Source organism: Ceratotherium simum, chromosome 5, assembly GCF_057802395.1.
Source record: "Ceratotherium simum simum isolate JZ-2026a chromosome 5, ASM5780239v1, whole genome shotgun sequence".
Classification (NCBI taxonomy): Eukaryota; Metazoa; Chordata; class Mammalia; order Perissodactyla; family Rhinocerotidae; genus Ceratotherium; species Ceratotherium simum.
This window is the reverse complement of record NC_141904.1, coordinates 19,179,346-19,202,794: the sequence shown is the minus strand read 5'-3', so window position 1 is coordinate 19,202,794 and position 23,449 is coordinate 19,179,346. Positions and strand designations below refer to the sequence as shown.

The 23,449-nt window shown below is 40.8% G+C and overlaps 1 protein-coding gene across 4 annotated transcripts in view; it reads left to right on the top strand.

Annotated features, from left to right (window-relative positions):
- TMEM108 (transmembrane protein 108) overlaps positions 1 to 23,449 on the top strand; it is a 315,682-nt gene that overhangs the window by 137,209 nt on the left and 155,024 nt on the right. For 3 of the 4 annotated variants that reach the window (XM_087430561.1, XM_004419363.3, XM_087430560.1), the window contains exon 3: positions 21,942 to 22,027. In XM_087430561.1, the coding sequence (XP_087286687.1) occupies positions 21,988 to 22,027 (40 nt within the window). In that variant the 5' untranslated portion in view covers positions 21,942 to 21,987. The remainder of the gene's footprint in view (positions 1 to 21,941; positions 22,028 to 23,449) is intronic. The other variant, XM_004419362.2, reaches the window with a different exon arrangement.

The window sequence follows — 23,449 nt, the reverse complement described above, 5'->3', positions numbered from 1 at the left end:
TACAGTTTGGTTTATGAACAAATTGCCTCTTTTTTTTCTTTGTTGGTGAGGAAGATTGTCCCTGAGCTACCATCTGTGGCAATCTTCCTCTATGTTATGTGTGGGATGCCACCACAGCATGGCTTGATGAGTGGTGTGTAGATCTGCGCCCAGGATCCAAACCTGTGAACCCCAGGCCGCCGAAGCGGAGTGCACGAACTTTACCACTATGCCACCGGGCCACCCCTGAACAAGTTGCCTCTATTAATCCTATAGAACTTGGAATTTCTGGACTCAGTCCTTTCCATTTCTATTTACAAAGTGTCCATTTCTTAAATCATCTCTTTCTCATGGTGCCTTGTCAAATGCAGCCAACGGCAATCAAAGGATGCTATCAGCATTCTGTTTTTCACCTTCTTAACCTTTCACCTTCTAACCACCTTAACCAACAATCTCATTAGGTTTCATTATATGTATTCTAAATCCTCATGGATGACAGTATTAACAAACGTGTGTTTTTCTACTGCAAAATGGATTGCCATTCTTCCAGGCTCCACTAAGAGTTTCCTCATGGGACCACTGCCTGGCCCTAAGCCAATGCCCTATAATTTAGGGGTTTTTTGTGTTATAGGAGCACCCCATTTCTGAAACCAATTACTGTGTTAGTCAGGATATGCTAGGTTATGCTGCAGTAACAAAAGACCTCCGGATCTGAGTAACTTAAAACAACAAATGGGGGCTGGCCCTGTGGTGGAGTGGTTAAGTCTGGAGTGCTCCACTTTGGCAACCCAGGTTCGTGGGTTTGGATCCCAGGCACAGACCCACACCACTTGTCAAGCCACACTGTGGTGGGGACCCACGTGTAAAATAGAGGAAGACTGGCAACAGGTGTTAGCTCAGGGCGAATCTTCCTCAGCAAAAAAAAACCAAAAACAAAAAAAAAACTATATACCTATCACAGATCATCTGTGTATTTACTCCTCCAAGAAAGGGCTATGACTATCTATATGTATTTTTTTAATGTTTAATTTTTGTTACTGGATTTTCTTTGGATATTATACAGGCAGCATTAACATTGAGTTCGTGGAAGATACACAAAATATATGCAGTGCTACAGAACTATGAGAAAATTGATAGTTAAGTGTTAACTTTTTAGCTTAAAATGTTTATTTAGTCATCCTTAACCCTGCATTAAATAAAAATAGTAAGCTTTGTGCTTACTATATTTTTGTATAAAACACAGATACATAATACACTGCATAAACAAAAATAGAGTTATCTATTTTTGTTTAAAATAAACAATAAATAACTCTAAAAATAGAGTTATCTGTGGCATTAAAATTTCATGGGGAGAACATTTGGGAAAAATTTTTCCAAAAAGGCTCCTACGAGGGGGCTGTAATGGAAAAATTGAGAAATACTGCTCTGTACAATTATGTGTCATTCATAGAATTTTAGTCTTAGTTTCAATATTGAGAGTTAATCTCTATTTCCTTCTAGATTGTTTCCTTCCAAAAAATTTTTTTACCTGTAATTTGAGTTGGTTTCCACCAGATGGCAAGCTCTGGTCTCATGGTCCTACCAGACAGACTTAGCTACATAGTTAATATGGGCAGCAGGTGGTAGAAAGCTCATGGCAAGGTTAATGCTTCTTCTAATGCTCCTTCCACAATAGAATCTTGATTAAAAATGAAGTGTAACATTTATTAGTATTGGTATTGTGCATTTGAATAGCATCCCAAATTTAAAGCAAGACTTAAGGAAATGACACAAGTTTTATGAATCTTCACATATCCTCAGCGATTGCTTAGTTGACTTGAGTTTAAGCCAGTTAGTAATGGTAACTCATTTTGCCTTTCTCTGAGTCAAATTATATTCTCTTTGGAGTCTCAGGAAAGTTTGGGATTAAAATAAGAACATTATACACTTTGTAGTAATATATGTTTAACCTTCCCTATTTCCTAACATGAATTTCCTTTCAATTTCACTGTAGAAACCACCCCCCACACACTTTAAAATTTTTTTTTTTTTTTTTTGCCAGTTTTCAGTGTTCTAAAGAGGACTCCTATATTGTGATGAGATTTAAATAGTTGCCCTCTAAGGCCCCTTATAACTCTGGGATTTTTTTAAGTCTGGGAAGAATACATGTATGATTGTTGAGGGACGTAGGCCAAGGAGAAATCACAGCAGAAAAGGGTTTTGGAGAAAGTAAGTCTCAAAGCAAATATGTTTGAATTGTCAGAGTGAAGGAAAGAAGACATTCCCTGTAGGGGATTAATTTTGAAGTAGAAATGGGCAGCGTGAGGCTTATGTTTAAGTGTGTATGGCAGCAAGTAGGTAAGGATGCCAGCTTGGGGAGGGAGAAGAATGTGTTGGAAAGCAATAAAAGATGAGATAGGGACATGCTGAGGAAATTTGATATATCAGGCCAGAGGAAGCCTGTATGATTTTTGAAAGGGAAATTCACACTGTATGTGTGTGTGATTTCAGAAAAAGAAGTCAGTGGCTTCAGCTGACACAGAGAAATCAGTGAGAAGGCTTTTTCAGGAGTCCGTCCCTGAGCTGTTACTTGGTCTGGGACAGTGCATTCCTGAACTAGGAGACAGGGCTCTAGAAAGGGTTTGAGCATTGCTATGCAAAGTTATATTTCATTTCTTATGACAAAGGAGTATGTGGATCTAATCTCCAGTGTGGGAGGCTAAAGAAAGAGGTGGAATTTTATCCTTTAATCAAAGATGAAAAGGTTTTTGAACAGTTGCTCTTGCCCCTCAATTAAAAAAAATAAAAATCAAAGAGAAAAGGTGTTCCTTTTGACCACTTTGTAGAGGGCCAAAAGAAATAAATCTTCAGAGATAATTCAGTGAATGAAAAGCATTTGTTAGGAACCTGAGTGATTGTTGATGATGTAGGCATTTGGTAGATTTGGGTTTTCAAGGCTAACTTTTAAGAATTCAAATATGTTTTTATCTAGAAGAGAACAGCATGGTTTGGTGGAAGACAGTGGGCTTAGCAGTCCTGAGTTAGAATCATGGCTCTGCTACCAGCTAGCTTTATGACCTTGAGTAACCTAAACTTTCTGAGAGTTCCAAAACACAGGGCAGCTAATGCCTGGTTAATCATGTGAAGCCACCAATGAAACAGTTCCATCTAGCATGTTGCTGGGCACACAGTCATTGTACAATAAATGTTAATTTCCTCTGCTTTTACTTACAGTTTTAACCTACAGTGCCCAGATGAATGGTGGGGCCTTAGATACACCCTTGGTCTATTTCTCAGATTACTGATCAACTGGGTTAAAGAGATGGGCATGTTTTTTACATAATTAAGCTTTTTGTATAAAAATGAAGTTTACTGTTAAACTGGTTAAATATAAATATTATAAATTTATCATATTTATAAAATATTTAATTATAAGGTTCAATTAAATACACATGTTTAGTAATAATAGGAACATTAATTTTTAAACTGTGTCAACCTCTATTTAATTTAACCTCACCTCTTCTGCCATGAATTATTAATATAAGTAATTTCACTGGATACTTTCTTGAAATCCTAATTTTCCTAGAGCATGTTTATGCCAGTATCACTGTGGGCAGTCTTCTGCGTTTATTAATAATAATTTTTCAAATTACTTCTCTAGTGACTGGATTCATTCCAAACTACACAAAGAGAAAGAAATAAGTTGCCTTTTCTGCTATATTTTTTTTCAACCAACTTCCCAAATGTTCAAACTTATCAGCATCGGAAAAGGAAGTGAAAGCCCCATGATATTTTTGCTGGTGTGAAATCCCATCATTTTCTTTTCCAGTCAATAGGGAAGCTAATTCTTTTTCTCTGGGTTCCCCCATTCTTACTGGCCAGGAATACTTCCTAGGTGTGGTGAGAAACAAAATATGGGTTGGGTACCAACTTCCTTTCTGATGTGGAGCTGCTTTCTTACATTAAAGGCTTTAGGTTTCCTTTCTGGTTATAAATTCAATCTAATGGAATTGTAATATCTTTAATCCTACATAACCAAAATCATAAGAACGTAAAAATTTTAATTACAAAGATATGTTTGTGTGGTATAACAATTACCATGTGACACTCACATAGTAAAATCTGGTGTCTGACCTCAGGAAACTGACGCTTGGGGAGTGTGTGTCTCTGTGGGTCTCTGTCAAAGCAGAAACAGATGACAGGCAACGATTTAACAATCTATTATAAAAATCATTTATGATCTCAAATTTGGAAAGAAAAACTTATCCCAATCATACCCTCAACCTTCCCATATTTGAACTTTTTAATCCTGTTGGCTATACATGGAAGAAAAATAAAAACAATCGTAATAAGAGTAAACAACGAATTCTATTTATATCTCTTTATAATTTATAAGATACTTCCACATGTAGTACCTAACTTAATACATGCCCTGAGCAGCTCCTGAAGGGTGGTACTGTTTCCTGTTCTTACAGGTAAGCAAACTGAGGATCACAAAATTTAAGTAACATGTATAGGATCTGAGAGTCCTAAGAGACAAAACTGGGACAAGATCTAAGATTTCCTAACTTCACACTCTATTTTTCCATCACATTTATTGCTCTTTCATCCAAACATTCCTCTTGACATCCTGCCTACCCTTTGAGGTTCACCTGGGCTGCCATCTTCTTCATGTAGGATTCTCCATCTGGAGGAAATTGTTCCTATTCTCAGCTCCCACAGAACCACGTGTTTCTGTTACGGTTTTTAACCTACAATGCCTTTGTGTTGTCATCATTACTTTATGTGTCATTACTGCCCCCAGATGGTAAGCTCCTTGAGTCCCGGGGGTGTATTGTTACCAATTACTGGCAGGAGGCATTCAGGAAAAGTGTGACTGACTGAGTGAATGAATGAATATGAATAAATGAATGAGTGACATTCCAAGAGTCTCTGCCACGGAGCAGTGTTGTGATGACGCACTCAGCCAAGAATCTTTCCTCTTAAGAGTTGCCAGTAAAGGGGGGAAATGAGCTCAGATATAAGATGAGGCTGGGCTTTGAACACAGAGGCGTAGTGCATGGCAAGCCATGGTGGGCACGCCTGTTGGGCTGTGGTCTTCTCTTTACCATGGTTTCTTTAATTTCTCTTTTCAAGCTACTGCTCCTTTGGGGCCACAGTAGCTCTGGAGCTATCAGATAGAAATGCCCTACCTTTGTCTCTTGTTAGCTAACAGTTCTCTTTCAGTTTGCAGTGATGCAGGGACTTCCACCTTTCCCTCCACCTTTTGCAGATAGAGGCAGATCCTTTAGCTGTTGGTAAGCCACTGGGCACACTGGCCTCCTTGTCACCTTCTCATTGTTTTGTGTCTTCTCATCTCTATGTCATCCTTGACAGTAGTCCATTGGAGCAGCGAGGAAATTCTTTTTGAAGGAGGTCACACTGGCTGTCTTATGGGTCAGCCTGTGATGAAGTCACTGTAGAGATATCATTGTATGTGCTGCTTTTCTGAGTGAACAAAATACTGAGAGTTGTTTTGAGTAGGGGTCCCACAGAGCTTTTTCTCACCATATAGCCTATGAACTTGGAAGCTACTAGTAGTATATTAGACTGCTAATCAAAATGGAAATGAAATAGTAAGATAATTACAAAACCAGTACAGTATCCCTTTCCAGGATATATAGTTTCAAACTATGATGATGGCCATGTAGATTGATGTATTCCTTTTATAAAATAATTTAGCAACATGTATCATAAATTTATGTATGTTTATATACCTCTTTTGACCTGGCACTCTCCTTCTGGGAGTCTAGTGAAAGGAAATGATTCTAAAGTTAAAAATATGAATGCAATGTATCAGATATTGGATTGCATTCAGCAGTGTCAGAGAAACCATTATGGCATCTTAACAAAATAGACATTTATCTTTCTCACATAAGAAATGAGGAGACTAGGGGGCCAGCCCCGTGGCGTAGCAGTTAAGTGCACGTGCTCCGCTGCTGGTGGCCCGGGTTCAGATCCCGGGCGCGCACCAACGCACCACATGTCAGGCCATGCTGTGGCGGCGTCCCATGTAAAGTGGAGGAAGATAGGCACAGATGTTAGCTCAGAGCCGGTCTTCCTCAGCAAAAAGAGGAGGATTGGCATGGATGTTAGCTCAGGGCTGATCTTCCTCGCAAAAAAAAAAAAAAAAAAAAAAGGAGACTGACATTCAGGGTTGCTGAGGCAACTACACGATACCATCGGCATCCCAGCTTCTTCACTGGTTTTTGTCCTCGCTGGCTTGTGGTGGTAAGATGGCAGGTTTACCTCATGTTATTGTCCCAAGTGAGAAGAAAAAAGGATGAAGAAGACAGGTAAAACTTTCCTAGAAATCTCAGGTGGACTTGTGTTTATTTTTCATTAGCCAGAACTGTGTCTCCCCTAGCTGCCTGGGAGACTGGGAAATTAAGGTTTGGGTCGGGTATATTGTCAGGTTAACCCAAATTGGGTTTTGTTAGTAAGGAAAATTGGGAGAATGGTTATTGGTAAAACAACTAGTAATGTCTTCCATAGTAATCAATGTATTGAAGATAACAAAAGTAAAATAATGGAGGCATGCGTAATGTCCATTTGCAGAGTAATAGATAAAATGATCTAAATATGTGATAGAATATTATGTAACTATATTAATTGTAGTTTTGTTGAGAAAACAGAAGCCGCTCTAGATATGAGGAATAGGAAACATTTTAATACAGGGAATTAGAAGCTTATACAACCCTTGGAAGGCTGGAGGGGTGAAGGTCAGGAAGGCCACTAACTTAGCTTGGACTCCTCCCAAAGCAGAGCCTGAGGCAAGGACTTATCTGCAGGTGGTTTACTTGGGGGGTGATCTCAGGGATCAGCAGTGGGAGATAAGGGAAAGACGAATGACCAACATAGGGGTGTGTTGTAGAGCTTGCATTATGGGAAATAGGAGCTTGATTCTGTCAGAACCTACTGAGAAACAGAGAGAGTACCTCCCAGAATTGTCTGCCCAAAGGTTGAAAGGTAGGAGGATTTATCCGTTGGTTCCCAAGAATTTGTCCCCAGGCACATTAACTCCGTGTATTTCTGAGCTGCACACGTGTATGTGGGCCCAGCTGACTCTCATGGCATCTGCAATGTTGGAGGGACCCTGGAACAGAAAATGGAAATGTATATCCTGCTCTTGAGGTGGGATGCAGCTGCATGAAGTGAGTTGAGGCCTGTGTGGAATTGTGTAACCATGGCTGAAATCAGAGGTAAAGCAAGGGTATATGAGCCAGGCTGCAGAGGCATCTGCTACAGCAAATATCAGGAAATTGGACATGAAGGAGTCATAGGGGAGGAGCCACTAAAGGCCTTAGCTGCCTACAGCACCCAAATAGATGGTTCTGTGGTGGACACTCAGAAGCCTCTGGCAAAACCTCCTTGTCTACCACTGTCACTTTACTGCTACTGGAGAATAATGGCTTCTCTTTCACGTTTCAAATGTCATGCAGGTGCCTCCGATTGGTGGGAATCTAATGGGAATCCTGATGGCAAGGGCCTCTGAGAATGTAGTTTCCAGGCTTCATGCCCCTGAGGTCCAGGGGAGAGCTCAGAAGGGTGGAGGTTGTCCTGAGTGTCAGTGAATGATATCTGGCTCAGCAGCTACTGATGAATTACTTAAGAAGAGTTTATAAAAACATGTAGTGTTTAAAAACTTGTTTTAATCCCTTCCTGTTCACTCCGTTGGTGAGGGAGGGATTCCACCCTAAGGTTTGAGGGTGGCCAAGCACACAACACCCGCCACTGGACAGATGAGATCAATCGCATTGATTAGTCACATACACTCACAGCTGGGGGATGCGGACACTGCATGCCACCCAGCGCCACACAGGAGCTGCACTCAGGAACGGCATGAACAAGGGCTCTGGGAGGCCGGCTTTGTAGTATCTGGAGGGTAGGGTGCCCTTCCTTTGGGAGGATGTGGTTGGCTTGTTTGAATAATTCCACTTACTGGCAGGGAACTGAAACCCACTACCCAGGGATAAGCAGGAACTATGCCTGATCCCTTTGATGAGGAGAGCTGCTTGGCTGGGAGACCTATTCCATGTGAGCAGAGTAGGGAGGGGAACTTAGAGTTAGGCCATTTGAGGCCTTCCTGATTTTATGAGATGTCAAGGCAGCACATAATAGTAAGCGTTAATTTTAGGCCTTATACCAGTCTTCACTAGTTTGGGTAGAGAACAAAGGACATATCCTTTTTTAAAAATTAAGATTAAATGGCTCTGACTTAGTCATCTCATTTTGCAAGGCAGCCCTTTCTCCCGAAGATTTCCTCTATTTTGTGGCAAGCCCACGAACCTCAAGGCCCAACTTAATCCCAAGGGCCAGTCCTTGGTATGGTGTCCCCTAAGAAAGGAAAACAAGAAAACAGGGCCTGGCACTTCGTGAGCATTGGAAAATATTTGAAGGAATGAATGAAAATAATTGAGTGAATGAACACATGAACCAGAAAGCAAGCCAAGCCAAGAGAGAAGTCCCGAGCTCTTCACTTTTTTGCTTCAGCATACTCTTGTTGTCTCTGGTCATCCAGCATTCACTCTTCTACCAGCTGTTGTGTCCACAGGTTTAACACCACCTTGTCCCTGCTGGGAGAGGAGTGCACGCTCCTTATCACATCTGAAACCCCGTCTTCCCTGCCTCAGCAGCTGCTGCCACAGCCTGTAGTGGGCTGAAGGGAAGGTGGAAAGACTCTGGAGCTCAGGAAGCATTGTCCACCCAATCTGCTCTTACCTGAACCACTTCTCAGGGTCAGAAATAGTAGGTAATAAGTTTTCTGCATTACACATTCGTTGTTTTCCTTTACTTCTGTTGTTCCCCCTCTGACGCACATTTTCCGCAGCCTCTATAACTATAACTCCAATATGGTAGCCGCCAGCTACATGTAGCTATTTAAATTTAAATTTGAAATTCAGTTCCCCACTTACACTAGCCACATTCTAAGTGCTCAGTAGCCACCTGTAGCTAGTGGCTACTGTATCGGACAATGCAACTTATAGAACATTTCTGTCATCACTGAAAATTCTGACGGTGCCATCTACATCAATTTGTAGGATCATTCATGCATTTATTTAATCAATCTACTGAACACATACTATGTGCCGGACCCTATTCTCAGCACTGAAGATACAGCAGTAGACAAGACAGACAAAATTTCTGCCTTCCCAGAACTTACGTTTTAATTTACAAAGCCTGCATCCAAATGTCAGTGTGTATCCGTTGCTTGAGGAAGGACCGCCCTGGAACACAAATGGCTCACTGTTTCTTAAAATCCTGGTTCATCCCCAGTCTGATTTCTCTGAGGTGTAGCTTAATTTTCTTCACCTTGTAGACCTTTGAGTTTTAGACTTCTGATTCGGGCTGATTTGCAAGCCACAAACGGCTTACCTCTTTGATTTACCTTTAAGTATTGGCTGTCATTGTGAAGTCTGGTAGGTTCTGGGTGAGAGGTTTATTTGAAAGTAGTTGTTCTAGGATTTAATTGTTTAAATCAATTCTGGCTGCCTGTGTTTAGAATTTTAATTCAGTGAAAGGTCTAGTTCTTACTGGCTCTGTATAACCACAACAGAGAAAAATACATTGCAATCATTTTCTTGGTTTTCCTACCACAAATCCCATGTTTTAATATGTGCCCCCCCATACAAAGATTACTCATACAGCATTAATAATACTAGCCTAAAAAGTCAAATAATGGAAATAGGTGGTATTTCTAAATTAGCCATTAGAATTCAGACACACCACGCTAATGCTCTCCACAAGAGCCGTAAATGCCAACACCAACGATCTCTTTGAGCTAATGAACTGTAAACATTTTCCCCACTGGTGAACTGATGACTTACAGTATGTTACAGTTGAAAGAGACCTTGAAAATGGGTCTTTCTGCTCCAGCTCCCTCTTTGCTCATTTATTGGTCCTTTGAAGATGTAAATAATTTGTCCACGATAATAGATGAAGGGTAAAACCCTGCCGTAGCATAATAAAGGGGTCCAGAAATTCACTTGTGCAAAGTAGGGGTTCTCAAACTTCAGAGTGCTTCCTGGAGGGCTTGCTGAAGCACAAATGGCTGGCCCCCATCCCTAGAGTCTCTGATTCAGTGCATTTAGGGTGGAGGCTGATAATTTGCATTTCTGACAACTTCCTAAGTGCTGCTGGTGGTCTGAGACCACATTTTGAGAACCACTGGTATAAACCATGTGCCTGCATTATTGTGAAATTAATGAAATGATGAGAGCAAGCCTACACAGCTAGGCAGCCCAGAGATCGGAGGGTCCATCTGCATGATCCACATCTGTCCAGCTGTAAACTTGAGCTCGGCACCACCTAGTGGTGGTCATCTAAGGCTTTGTAGACATTGAGGGGGACAATTCTGGGTCCTGCAGCTGTCTGGAACTTCCAGGACGGTGACGTTCCAGGTATCTCTTGGTTAGTAGGCATTTATTTGTTGTTCTGATCTGGGAAGATTGAGCCTTGGGGACCCAGCCTCCATCTCTGCTTCCCAACTACTGCCTGCTGCTTCCGTATCAGTCTTGTCCTCTCCTCCATATTTCCTTCCTTCCCCCAGAAGAAGAGAACATTGGCCCAACCCTGTTTGAGCAGCTGGAGAGCCAGTCACATTATATCCAAAATTACATTGTTTAGGAATTGTAAAGCAGCCAGTGGAGGTCTTCTGTTGTTCAGTGTACTTGTCCTCAAACTTCTCACTGTCCTCACTCAGCACCTTTGCACTTTTCTGCCTTGTCCCATCAAAATCCTTCTTAACCTTGAAAGTTTAGCTCAGATTCCATCTCCTTCAAAGCCTTGTCCCGCTATTCTCGTTACGTTGTCCTTTTTTAGTCCTCTGAAGGGATAGGACATGTTTCTTCTACTTCCATGCTCCAGACCGTGTGGATTACAGTGTGGGTGTGATGCCTGTTTTACAGATAGGGACACTCAGACTCGAGAAGAGTTAACAGTTTCTTATTTGTTTTAATTTGCTAGACTATATTGTAATAATTTGTCTGATACAGCTGGTAGGGATAGAGCTGGCTGTGGAGTGACTTTTGGCATATTTTCTCCCCCTGCTAAACCACAAGCTCCTTGAGGGCAGGGAGCATGTCTCACTTGCTTTTAGCCCCAGCCCCTACTGCTAACAGTGCTCATGACATTACAGCACTCAGTGGTTTCCAGAGAAATGGATCTCCAGGCTCGCTGCTGCTTGTGCTGTGTCTTCCTGCCCTGCTTCCTCCGTGCAGTTGGCTGTGGTCCCCACAGGGAAGGGCCTTTGGTGTGGCCTCTCCCCGCAGCTCCCGCTCAGAATTTGCAGCTTCAGTTCCTCCCTCTGTCTCACTGGGAATACAGTCTTCAGGAGAAGGAACAGCACTCCACCTTGGAAACAAGGGATTTGAAGATTAGGGTGGTTTCAGCTTTATGCCAGGCCCTTCGTCTGCATGTGGCTTCCATACCCTCTTCACTTCACCGAACCTCAGTCTCTCTCCCTTTCAGTTGCTATCACCTTAATCTTCTAGACATTCCTATGAAACAAGTAGCAGACACAACTGAAAGGTTTATCAAAGAGAGATTGGGTAACAGATCACAAAGAGCTCATGTTGCTTAAAACTTGAGAATTGCATGAGAGGCTGTGGATCTAAATATTTAAGAAACACTGAATCACTCCTTTTCTGTTTGGAATATAACTTGCAAATATGGTTTCATTTATCATCCCACCTCCTCAGTCTCTCATACCACTGCCAGTTTCAGGAATGAGAACAAATGGGCCTGGCCTCACTGTGGCTCTAGCACTCTCTTAGGCAGGGTCATGGATCCCTGGTCCTCGACCGATCACACATACAATCCCCGGGAGTCTGATTTAGTTGATCTGATGTGTTCTTCCGGGGTTCTCATGTGCAGTCGGGGTTAAGGACAGCTTAGGTTCTTGCTTTCCAACCCTGGCTTATCATGAGAGCCATCTTGGGAGCCTTTTAAAATTGCCCCATCAAAGAACCTGGGAATTGGAATTCCTGAGGGAAAAACTTAGGAATCTATTTTAAAAGTAGATTCTGGGGGCCAGCCCAGTGGGGTAGAGGTTAAGTTCGCGCACTCCGCTTCGGTGGCCTGGGGTTCGCAGGTTTCAGATCCCGGGTGTGGACCCACGCACTGCTTGTCAAGCCATGCTGTGGCGGCGTCCCATATAAATTGGAGGAAGATGGGCATGGATGTTAGCCCAGGGCCAGTCTTCCTCAGCAAAACGAGGAGGATTGGCAACAGATGTTAGCTCAGGGCTAATCTTCATCACACGCAAAAAAAAATAGATTCTGACCATCAGCTGATTTGGGGAACACCAACCTTGATTCTTCTGGGTATTTCTTCCAGCCCTTCCGGTCATCAAAGCAAGACAGAGTTACCAGCATAGTTAAATGAGCTACTTAAGGCCCTCACAGGTGAGGTTGAATGCATTACTTTATTCACGCTTCCCGGAACAAGGCGTAAAGCTGAGACTCGTCAGTGCCGTGACGTCACTGGGACTGAGCTTCCCTGCGCTGGTCTCACCTGTGCCCTCAATCCATATTCTCCGGTGATGGCTGCACCTGTTTTATATTGGCCCACCCCACTCTTGCCCACATAACTTTTCATTTCATTATAATTTTGATTCCAGCTGCACATTCAACAAACTCTACCTATCCTGTGCAATAATTTGGCATAAATTACATATTTTGAAAGATTAAACCAGAACCACAAATTAAAACTCTTTTCTTACTAGCTAAAGGATTAAGGAAGCCTTTATATGGCTTGAAGCGGGATGGGAGGAGCTAAGGAAGGGGAATGGGAACAAAAGAGAGTTTGAAATTAAGGGTCAAAATTAAAATTTAGGAATGATTGTGATATTGTGAATAATTGCACATACCAAAATGTATTGCCTGTTCAGAGCACGGATCATGGGTTTAAATGTTCTTTTCACGTGTAAAACATTCTGTTAAAGAGTTTTGCCTGTTTCATATGGCCTTGCCTCCCTTTGTGTTGTACAACTTGGCATATCTTACAGGACAAATGCCTGCTACCCAAAGGAAATACGCATATTTTTTAGATCCCCAAATTCAATTTTTGAAGATGTTTTTCAGGCATTGCAAAAGAAAAATGAATGAGTTTGCTGTGGACAAGAAATAGTCTTTTTCATAAGCAGTGCAGTCAAAATGATAGAACATGCTCCTTTAGTATTTGGCATTGCTACAGTATCATTTAATTCCCTGACCTCAATGCTGAGTCTTTAATACTGAAACCATAAAGGGAAAGTGCAGTACATACTCTTCACCTCACACAAGCACCTTTCTGTCTCCTCAAATGAGATAAATGGTCTTAATACACCTTAATGCCAGAAGAAGGGGGTCTGTGTCATTCTAATAAGCTTGAAGCTTCTGGTCCTATTTTTACCCCGTTGCTGACTTCAGTGGCTGTGGACAGAACACCCTCCCCCAAATGCAAGTCTACTCCAGGTGGTCTTAAGGAACACTCAGGCAATTACTTCTGAGCCGTCCAAGCAGAATTCACATGAATTGAGTCCCTTTTGTAGGCTTTTCCTTAGCAGGAGATGAACAATTTTTGCCCTTTTGTTTGGAATTCAGTATCTCAGTGGATCTGACAACCTCCAGTATTTTCTTTAACTTTTCGGAGAAGGAAATTGGAAGGGGAAGGGAGGAAAGGAGCTCTTTGAAGGTGTTTTTTTTTTTTTTTAATTTTATTTATTTATTTTTTCCCCCAAAGCCCCAGTAGATAGTTGTATGTCATAGCTGCACATCCTTCTAGTTGCTGTATGTGGGACGCGGCCTCAGCATGGCCGGAGAAGCAGTGCATTGGTGCGCGCCCGGGATCTGAACCCCGGCCGCCAGCAGCGGAGTGCATGCACTTAACCGCTAAGCCACGGGGCCGGCCCTGAAGGTGTTTCGTGTCCTTTCAAGTTGACTGAGTGAGAGCCTCCCCCAGGGCTGTTGGAGGACTCCCCAATGAGGCGAGGGTGGAGAGTTGATCTGCACTGCTTTCTCACTCAGTCCCCACGGAGGGAGGCGCAGACGGACACTCTGTTCCTCAGTGTGCTAGGAAAGTACCCATGCAGGTTCTGCATCAGGAATGCCTTTATAAATCAGAAGTCACACAGGCCTATTCCTTTTGGCTTGTAGTGTTGACCCACATGAATTAATAGCTAGTATTTTGAAATGGGGAGATTTCATCTAAATGTCTGGCTTCTCTTGAAAATTTAGGGAAAAAATTTTTGAGAGCATTTTCAGTTTCTTTTAAAAAAAAGGGTGGGGGAGAGACCTGTTTTCCTGTTGACAGTTAGCTGGAGCCACTATTCCCTTATGATTTCTAGTTCACCATCGTCCCTACTACTCCCTCTAAACCTCTAGACCTGAGACAGAGAGACACTATAATGGTGCTCACACTGTTGATCATAGGTTTGGAGGAAAGTGAAATATTTCTTGCACCAACTTGAGAAAATTTGGAAGATAGGAGGGCCATAAGTTTCAAGAAAAATGAGAGAGGGCCGGCCCTGTGGCTTGGTGGTTAAGTGCGCGCGCTGCGATGCTGGTGGCCCGGGTTCGGATCCCGGGTGTGCATCGAGGCACCACTTCTCCGTCCATCCTGAGGCCGAGTCCCACATACAGCAACTAGAAGGATGTGCAGCTATGACATACAACTATCTACTGGGGCTTTGGGGGGAAAAAATAAAATAAATAAAATCTTTAAAAAAAAAAAATAAATAAAAAAAAAAAAAAAAGAAAAATGAGAGAGAACATTTATTTTTGGAAGTGAAGGATATTCCTGTATTTAATATGCAAAGCATCTGTATCAAAAGAATTTGACCAAAAACACCACTATAACCCAAACTCAACCCTGTGGACACATACATCCGTTTATGACTTATGGCATAAGTGATCCTGAGAAACCTTCATATTTGCCTTTTTGAAGGAAGCTAGTGCTCACGAGGCTGAAGCCCTGGGTGACTTGCTGAATATCAGTTCCTTCTGTTTTCTTGGTTCTCTGTATCCCCAAATGCCCAAAAGCTTGTCTGTACACCGTTAGCTCAGGAGAAAGGAGAGACGCATACACTGTGCCAGGCACGTGCTTTACTTCATTTGATTCTCCCAGCAATACTCTAATTTTGATGTCAGCCCCATTTACAGATGAGAAAGCTGAGGATCAGAGAAGTTAAGTAACTTGCCCAAGGTCACATAGCAAAGCTACTCAGTGGCAGCCTGCCTGATTCTTTCTTCTATACCGTGGTGCTCGTGCTGCTCATTGAAATGCTTTCCCTGAATTATTACTTAACACGGTGACCTTTGCTTTTGTTGTGGGTTGATAAGGAGCAGCCACAGAATATGTGACTATTCTGTTCCCATTCTATAAAACTATTGAGGATGCTAATGCTTAGGTTTGTATTTCAGAACAAGATTTAAAATGTACTTCTATTTATGCAGCCAGAAAAAAATGATGCTAGCTATTGTTTTTTGCTTTTATTTTCAGGAAGCTCCAAGGGGAATGTATTATTGCATCTTATGGTAAAATTAATCCCCCCTTTCTGCACATAATTTTGGATCTCTCTTTCTGATGTCATTAATGTGCTTTGACATGTTATTAATTCTGGTGTACAGGTTGTATCTGGTAGTAAGCTTCTTCAGATCCTTTTTAAGAAAGAAAAAGGTATAAATTATAAGTAAGAACCTTAAAGTTCAATTTATACTCCTAAGAGTAATTTCTAAATCCAATTTAAATAAGACACTGAATTTAACAAACGGGGCTATTTAGCCCTTTGGTTCATTTCCAGCTTAGGGGCAGCAAAGTTAAGAGATGGTTGGTGAGCTCTGACCTGATGTGTCGTATCTTGCCTTCTGCTAACTCGCACTGAGCACTTACTGTGTGCCAGGCTCTGGGGCAAGTACTTTGCATGCACTGTCTCAGTCTTTGCAGCAAGCATATTAAGTACCATTCTTACCCCTTTTACAAACAAGGAATCCAGGTATCAAAGAAGTCAAGAGATTAGCTCACAGTTTCATAGCTGGTGGGTTTGATCTCGAGCAAAGACCTTGACTTCTTGGTGTCTGTATCCTCAGCTGTAAAATGGAGTATGCTCCTTTCCAAACTTCTTCATAGGCCTGCGATGTTAATTGTCATGTCAACTCTCCTATTCCTCTCCATCCTCGTTACTTTCCCAGAGGGTACTCTAAGGTATGTTGGCCGTCAGCTTAGTCAGATCTTCCCTTGTCCAAGAGAGATGAAAAGCCATTGTTTTGTTTTGTTCAAGCTCTACTGTTGGCCTGGATCGTTGGTCATCTTCATTCTTTGCCTCACAAAATATTTTAAAGCTCAACTCAAATACAGTTGATTCTCACTATTTGTAGTAGTTATGTTCTATAAAGTTGTTGTGAGCACTGAATTAGTGAATACGGAACCATTGCTCCCAGGGAAATACCGGGTTAGGTTCCATTGAATCTCTGGTCACATTTTTATCAACTGATCAATACATAACCTTGTTTTATATTTTTCTGTTTAAAGACACTTTATTTAATATGTATTGTTGATTCATTAACTTTAAACTCAAGGCCAACAGCACTATAACTGATGCCTGAACGTAGCTTATTTAAGACGCTTATTTTGTCCGTGAGGCCCATCACAGCCTTCTTGCACTAAGGATCACTAAACAGCACTTCAGCACTATGCTTGGGGGCCATTTCAAACAGAGATATCAATAAATTGCTCACAAATGCTAAGAACGTGGCACTAACTAGCCTGCGGAAAGGCCGCTTGTTTACATTATGCAAGCTGAAACAAGACAGAGCATTGCCTTGCTCGACCTCAGCCAGGGGCATGTGTGTCGGGCACCTCAAGTTTTTCACCAGTCTGTGCATGTCTCCAAATGCTAATTTGTCTCCACTGCTAATGCAGTGGAAGGGTATTGATTTCGGATTATAAATAAATTTTAGGGATATTAACTCTTTGCTTATTATAAGTTGAACATTTTTCTAATGTTCCATTTGTATTTTTACTTAATTGTAGTGTTTTTTTGGCATGTAATTTTTTGTCATAAAGTTTATCTACCTTTTTCTTTATTGCTTCAAACTTTCATTCAGAGTTAGCAAAGCTTCTCTACTCCCAAGTAATAGAAGTTACTCATATTTTCTTCTAGTACTTGTATACTTTACGTTTTTACACTCAAATGTCTGACCCATTTGGAACTTAACGCTCATGTGTGGTGTTTGGAATGAGTACAAGTTTATCTTTTTCCATATTACTCTGCCATTCTCTCAACAATTATTTAAAAGTTCATCTTTTTGCCCACTGATTTGATAGGCTACCTTTATCATACCCTAAATTTCCATATATAATCAGCCTATTCATGTGTCAATATGAAATTGTTTTAATTATAGAGGCTTTACAGTATGTTTTAATGTCTGGTAGGGCTGGCAGTCCCTCCCTCCCCTAACTCCACCTTGTTGAGTTTTTTATTTTAGTTTTCCAGGATTTTCCTGGCTATTCTTCCTTATTTGTTCTCTATAAACTTGTCATTTCAGGTTAATTTGCATATAAACTATCAGAGGTTTTTCTTTGGCTGTTTATTACTTTTTCTCTGCTATATGAACATTTCTAATTGCAACTTAAGTGCTCTGTGAAAGAGAAATTTCCCTCCTGGGTCCACAGAATGGATATAACTGTCCCATTTAAGCCAAAGGGAGAGGCAGGATTCTATTAGGCTCGCTGCCATCAAGGAGTGGTTCGGGCTACTTGCACCTCCTTGCTTCCCCTGTGCTAATAATCAGTGAGGTCCCCCCTGTGCCGCTGTCTCGATGCGTTTGGTCAGATGTTTTCATCATCTTTTTCTCTCATTTTCTTTTATTCAGCCTTTTGGCTCTAAAACTCTATACTTTCTTAGGATTTCACCCCAGAAATTAGTTGTCATCACTGGAGCTCCTAAATTATTCCATGAGAGACCAGATAGAATTAGTGTTTCCTACTGGACAGTTAAAAAGAGGCTTTTGATGGAATCTCATTGTGGCTCTCCATCTATCCAAAGCAGCACAGTTGACCCAAGAAACTCAACAAGAAGCCATCATTTGAACAGGGAGTGAGTTCAGTTAGGTCACAAAATGAATATACAAAGCTCAGTTATTTTCATATAGAGGCAATTAGAAAATATAATGGAAACATAAATTCCATCACAGTGGCAAAAACATAAATACAAAATGCCAGGAATTAACTCGACAAGACGGTAGTACTTAAATGAAGGAAAAACACTACAAAACTCCACAGAAAGACTTAAATAAGGATTAATTTTGAATAACTACTAGGCCAGATGGTGCTTATAGTTGGGGTAGCCCTATGTAACCCAGATGATCCCAAGTGTCCCAGATTTATGGGCTCAGTTGTTTCTTGATATGAGAATAAAATGGCTCTCTTCCATGCCTTGTAGAATGTCTGTTTCTTGAAAATCTTTAAGCATTTCCAGAGATGATTGAGGGGCATATGTTCCCCTAGATCAAATATTAACTATAGCTATTTCTTTGCTCTCCTGTTCTGGATTGTTCATTTGTTTATTCAGTATACATTTGTTGAGTATGATAAGTAAATGACAAGCAATAGGATATATTGGAATATATGAGGAAGCCATTTGGTATAAAACTAATTTGGCCTGACGTGGCCATCGAGCATACATTGTATATCTGCTTTAAGTATTTACTATGTCCCAGAGGCAAGAACAATGCCCTTAAAGATAAAGATGTAACTTCACCCACATCGGCACTTCCTTAAGGATAAACATCTCTCCCTAAACTAAGGATTGATTGCTAACCTGCTGTGCTCACCTTGTGACCACCCACCTTGTGACCACTGACCGGCTGTGTTCCCGCTGTGTTCACCGAATTGCTGTGCCAGCAAAGCAATCTTGTGACTATTGTAAAAGGGACATTCCAATTATATGTGATGCTTGCTATTTGACAGTATATAACTACTCTGTACACCCCTACTTCTTTGGAGTGCTCCATTCCTTTGTGAAAGGACTCTCCCAGGCTATATGGTCCTCAGGGTTGGCTCATAATAAACTCGCCCCAAGTTTGATTTATAGGTTAGTTATGGATTATTTGTGTCGACAAGTACTTACCGTGTCCTAAGCACCCATAGATGCCCACTAACCATCGCTTATAGCTCCTGTGGCTCCTACATCTGTTTCCGGTCACCTTGTCTCAGGACAGTCTCTTCTCTTTCATTGCCCAGCTGAGCACACCAACACAAGGATATTTTGTATAAGAGTTTTGCTGATGTTTTAAGGATACTAGTGGTGGATAAGTGTTGTGGGGGTGGAAGAGGACAGATGTAGTGTGTAAGTACAAATAGCGTAAAAGAAGAAGCAATGAAAAATTAAAGACTACACATCTTAAAGGTCATGGGTCGTCCTCTGTGGGGAATTTCTCACTTTATCCTTTATTCTTAGTTCCTGCCTGCTGCTGTCTTTTGGAATTGCCTCTGCCTGTCTCTCAACATCTCTTGTTTATCATCTCCTCAGCCTCTGTGATTTCTGAACTACTTAGCCCCACTTTCCTAGCCTTTGGGAACTCAACCCTCCTATTATTTTATAATGGAGAGCAATTTAGCTCTCTCTTTCTCCCATTCTTAGCCAGATCACACTTAGGGGGGCTTTTATTTGCCTAACCAAAGAAGTCATTGAGCTGTTGTATCCTGTTCCCACCCCCCAAAAAAGACCACTTCTCACCCTCTGAAAGGAATTCTTATCTCCAGAGCTACAATCTTTAAAATATCATTTATTTTTTTTGTCACCACACTTGGATTTTAAAGAGATCAACTCTCTCCCAAATTAATAAAGCAAGTAGAAGATAATTCCAACTATAACCCAATGATATTTTTTCTGGAATTTAGTAAAGTGATCTTAAAGTTAATTTGGGGGGAAAACAAGCTTGAAGAACAACAGGACAAATCTTAAAAAAGAAGAGTAATATTGGAGAACTAATTCTACTAAGAGTTTAATTTAAACAACACTTACTGTTATAGTGGAAGAATGAGTGAACAGAGAAGTAAAACATAATACAAAGTCCGGAAACAGATCTAAAGGAAATCAACCACACCCGAGGAAAATACAGGCAACTATGTCATCTTGGACTAAGGAAGGCCTTTCTAATCATGGTAATATGTGTGTGTACATTCTTACAAAAATTAAGGGGGAAAAAAGCATACTTTACCACATCAATGAACCTTAAAAACAGTATGCTCAGTGAAAGAGGCAGACACAAAAGGTCATTTGTTGTATAACGTTATTTATGTGAAATGTACAGAATAGGCAAATCCATAGTAGATTAGTGGTTACCAGGGGCTAGGGGAGGGGAGGATGGGAAATGACTGCTAATGAACATGGGAGTTTCTTGTTAGAGTGATGAAAATATTCTGGAATTAGGTACTAGTGATGGTTGCACAACTGTTAAATATACTGACAACCACTGAATTGTGTATAAAGGCTGAATTTTTTAATACATGAATTATATCTCAATAAAATTTTTTTTATCAGTTTCACTTGGGGTATCATGAGGAAAAAAACCCCAGCATGCCAGTAGAGAACGGTTAAAGAATCTGTTAAAGAAAAAATATTCAATGACATTTGTTAAAGATGATAAGGCAAACTTTATTCAGGACCATCAATATAGGTATAGGGCCCACTGCAACAGGATTTTACTGTGAGGGAAAGAGATCGGGCTCAAATTCTAATACAGCATGGGCAAGTGAGAATTTATAGCCAAGGAGCAGGTGGTCATTGGATAGAAAATTGCTAAGAGAAAACATCAGGCGGTTCTGGCTAAACTGACATAACAGGATTCTTGCTGAAGACAGGCCAGGGTAATCATCGCCTGGGGGATGGTGGAAGATGAGGGGCCTGATCCAATAATGAGGGTGATTAGATATTGAGAGTAGGAGGTTCTGGTTAAATGGACTTAGCAGAGTTCCTGCTAAAACTAGGTTTTACAAGGAAGTGTATGGATGGGCCTAGGAGAAGGTTCAGGAACCTGACTAAAGAATCTTTGTCAAATGTGAATTAAAAATTTTAAAAAGACAAATGACTGATAAACGTATGAAATGCAAATTAAAGCATGAGATGGAATATTTGCCTACTTACTTGGCAAAGATGGAAAGAAATTATAGATTTCCATCATTGGGTAGGTTGCAGTCTAATTGATAGCCTCATATACTGGTGGTATTGATGAAGGGTAATTTGGCAATATATTTCAAAAGTTAAATTGTGTCCTTGTGCTTTCATTTCTAGGAATTTATCTTAAATACTGTGTGCCAATTAAAATACAGTAGTAAAGTAACAATACAGGAAGATGTTTCTGCTGCTAGGGAGAAAAATTAGAATGTATAATACGTTAAATGAGTCAGACCAATAGAAGTGTACATTCGAAAGACTGGAGAGAGAGATAATTTGTATTTTCTTGTATATTATTTATATTTTCTGTTTAGCTGTATTTTTCAAATATTCTATACTGGAGGTATCTTTTGTAATCAGAAAACAATAGAAAAGTTATTTAATATAATACAATTTCAAGCGTGGTGAAGCTTTTTGGGTTATTTCGTTTGGTGAGCACCATAGCGGAAATGAGTGTAGAAATTTCTTGTCTCTCCTGTTTCAAGACTCGAGATGCGGGGTAGGTAAATTAGAAGTCCTCAAAAGTTCCACAGCCCAATTCTCACTCTCTAGTTGCCCATCTGAGTTTCCTTCAGTGGTGTGTATAGTTTGAGGATTTGACCAATTGATTAATTGGCAATTTTGTAACATAGACTATTATAAATTAAACTGTGGTATATCCATTCCAAGAATTTTTCTCTTCAAAGTCAGGCTTTACAACCAGGATCATGTTGAGTGGAGTTCTTTCTGATTATTGACTGGAATTATGTTCCCTGGATGTAACAATTTTCTTCTCCCAACTTCCTAGACAGAATCATGAATAAACTGGAGGACAAGAAGGACCAGATGATACCATGAAGAGAAGTTTACAGGCCCTCTATTGTCAACTGTTAAGTAAGTTGATGTTGCATTTCTTCTCTGCTAGAACATACCAGTGTTATTGTCTGTCCAGTGCCAGAAACTTACACACTTTCTAGAGGAAGATGGGAGTTTGGTCAATGAGGGAGGACAATAAATTTTCCCTCTGCACTGTCTTCTATTGCCGTTGGCGTCAGTTGTAATGTAGACTCCGTTTTAATAATTCTAAATTGGCATGTTAAGCATGGTTAATTTGAGAAGGAGTGTTAAAAACATTATTGCTCTTGGTTTTGTGGCAGAATAAAGAGTGTTCCAGTATGGCCCTCTGTAGGTTCCTCATGGAGAGGGAATGGTAGGCTGTTTTATGGATTTTGTCACATAGAACCCAATACCATTGAGTGACTGTACAGCCTTTGCCTTGAATGTTTTGCATAATTATGCATGTTCTTAAATAATGAGTAGTGAAAATGTGATTTCTTTAGGTTTGGCTGTAGAATGAACAGTGTTTGGTTATGACTTTCTGCGTGTTGCTTGTGTGTTTTGAGGATTGTGCCACAAAGTGCCAGTTGCTGCTTCGTGACTGTATAGCCTTTGGGATTGGAATTGTCACTGAGTAAATGTAAAAACCAGTACCAGTTGCTGGGTTTGATGTTCAGATTGATCCACTTAGGAGAACAGGCATTGCCCACTCCAGGTCAAACCAAAGCCATTGAGTTGGGAAAACTTGGAGTTCCTTGTGCTTGTCTGGTTCTTACTGAGATAAATAGAGGACCTGTCTTCCCTAGGCTGAGTGGCTCCTTGTTCACTTTTGCCAAGAAAATAACATGAAAAGAGATTGAGATGCAAATCACCAGTCAGCCCTTAGAATTTAGCAATTCAGGTTGTTGCACCCTGCAGTGCAAAGCACTTTATCTACAGACAGCATTCTGGTTGGATTTTAATTGACTCATTGCTGCTACTGAATTCTAATCCTTGAAATACAGATCTGTTTTCAGCCTGGTGGAATGTCGCCAAGAGTTAGAGGGACTTTCATGTTCTTTCTCCATGTATGCTATTGGACTATAGGTTTGTTGCTTTTTTTTTTAATGATAAGCTTGCTTGTTAGAGAAAAGGCTTTACAGATTGAAGAAGCAATGTCGTCAAGGAGTGATTACTCTGCCTTGATGGGAGAGAGGACATTTGAAGGATAAATAGGATTGCACACACAGACCCCCCTCAAGAAGGGGAGGCAGGCTTTGCAGGCAGAAGAAACAGGAAATGAAAAAGAGCAGAGTAGATTTGGGAGGCAGCAGAATGTTTGTTGAGTTCACCTATGCTGATTGTATGCCCCAGGTTTTGCATTATATTATAAGGTTATATATTATTTGAAAGGCATTAAATAAGTATTCTATGGTTCAGAGTCAAGTTTTATGCTATAACAAGGCCCATCCTCCCAAGTGGAGCATATGTGAAAGCTCT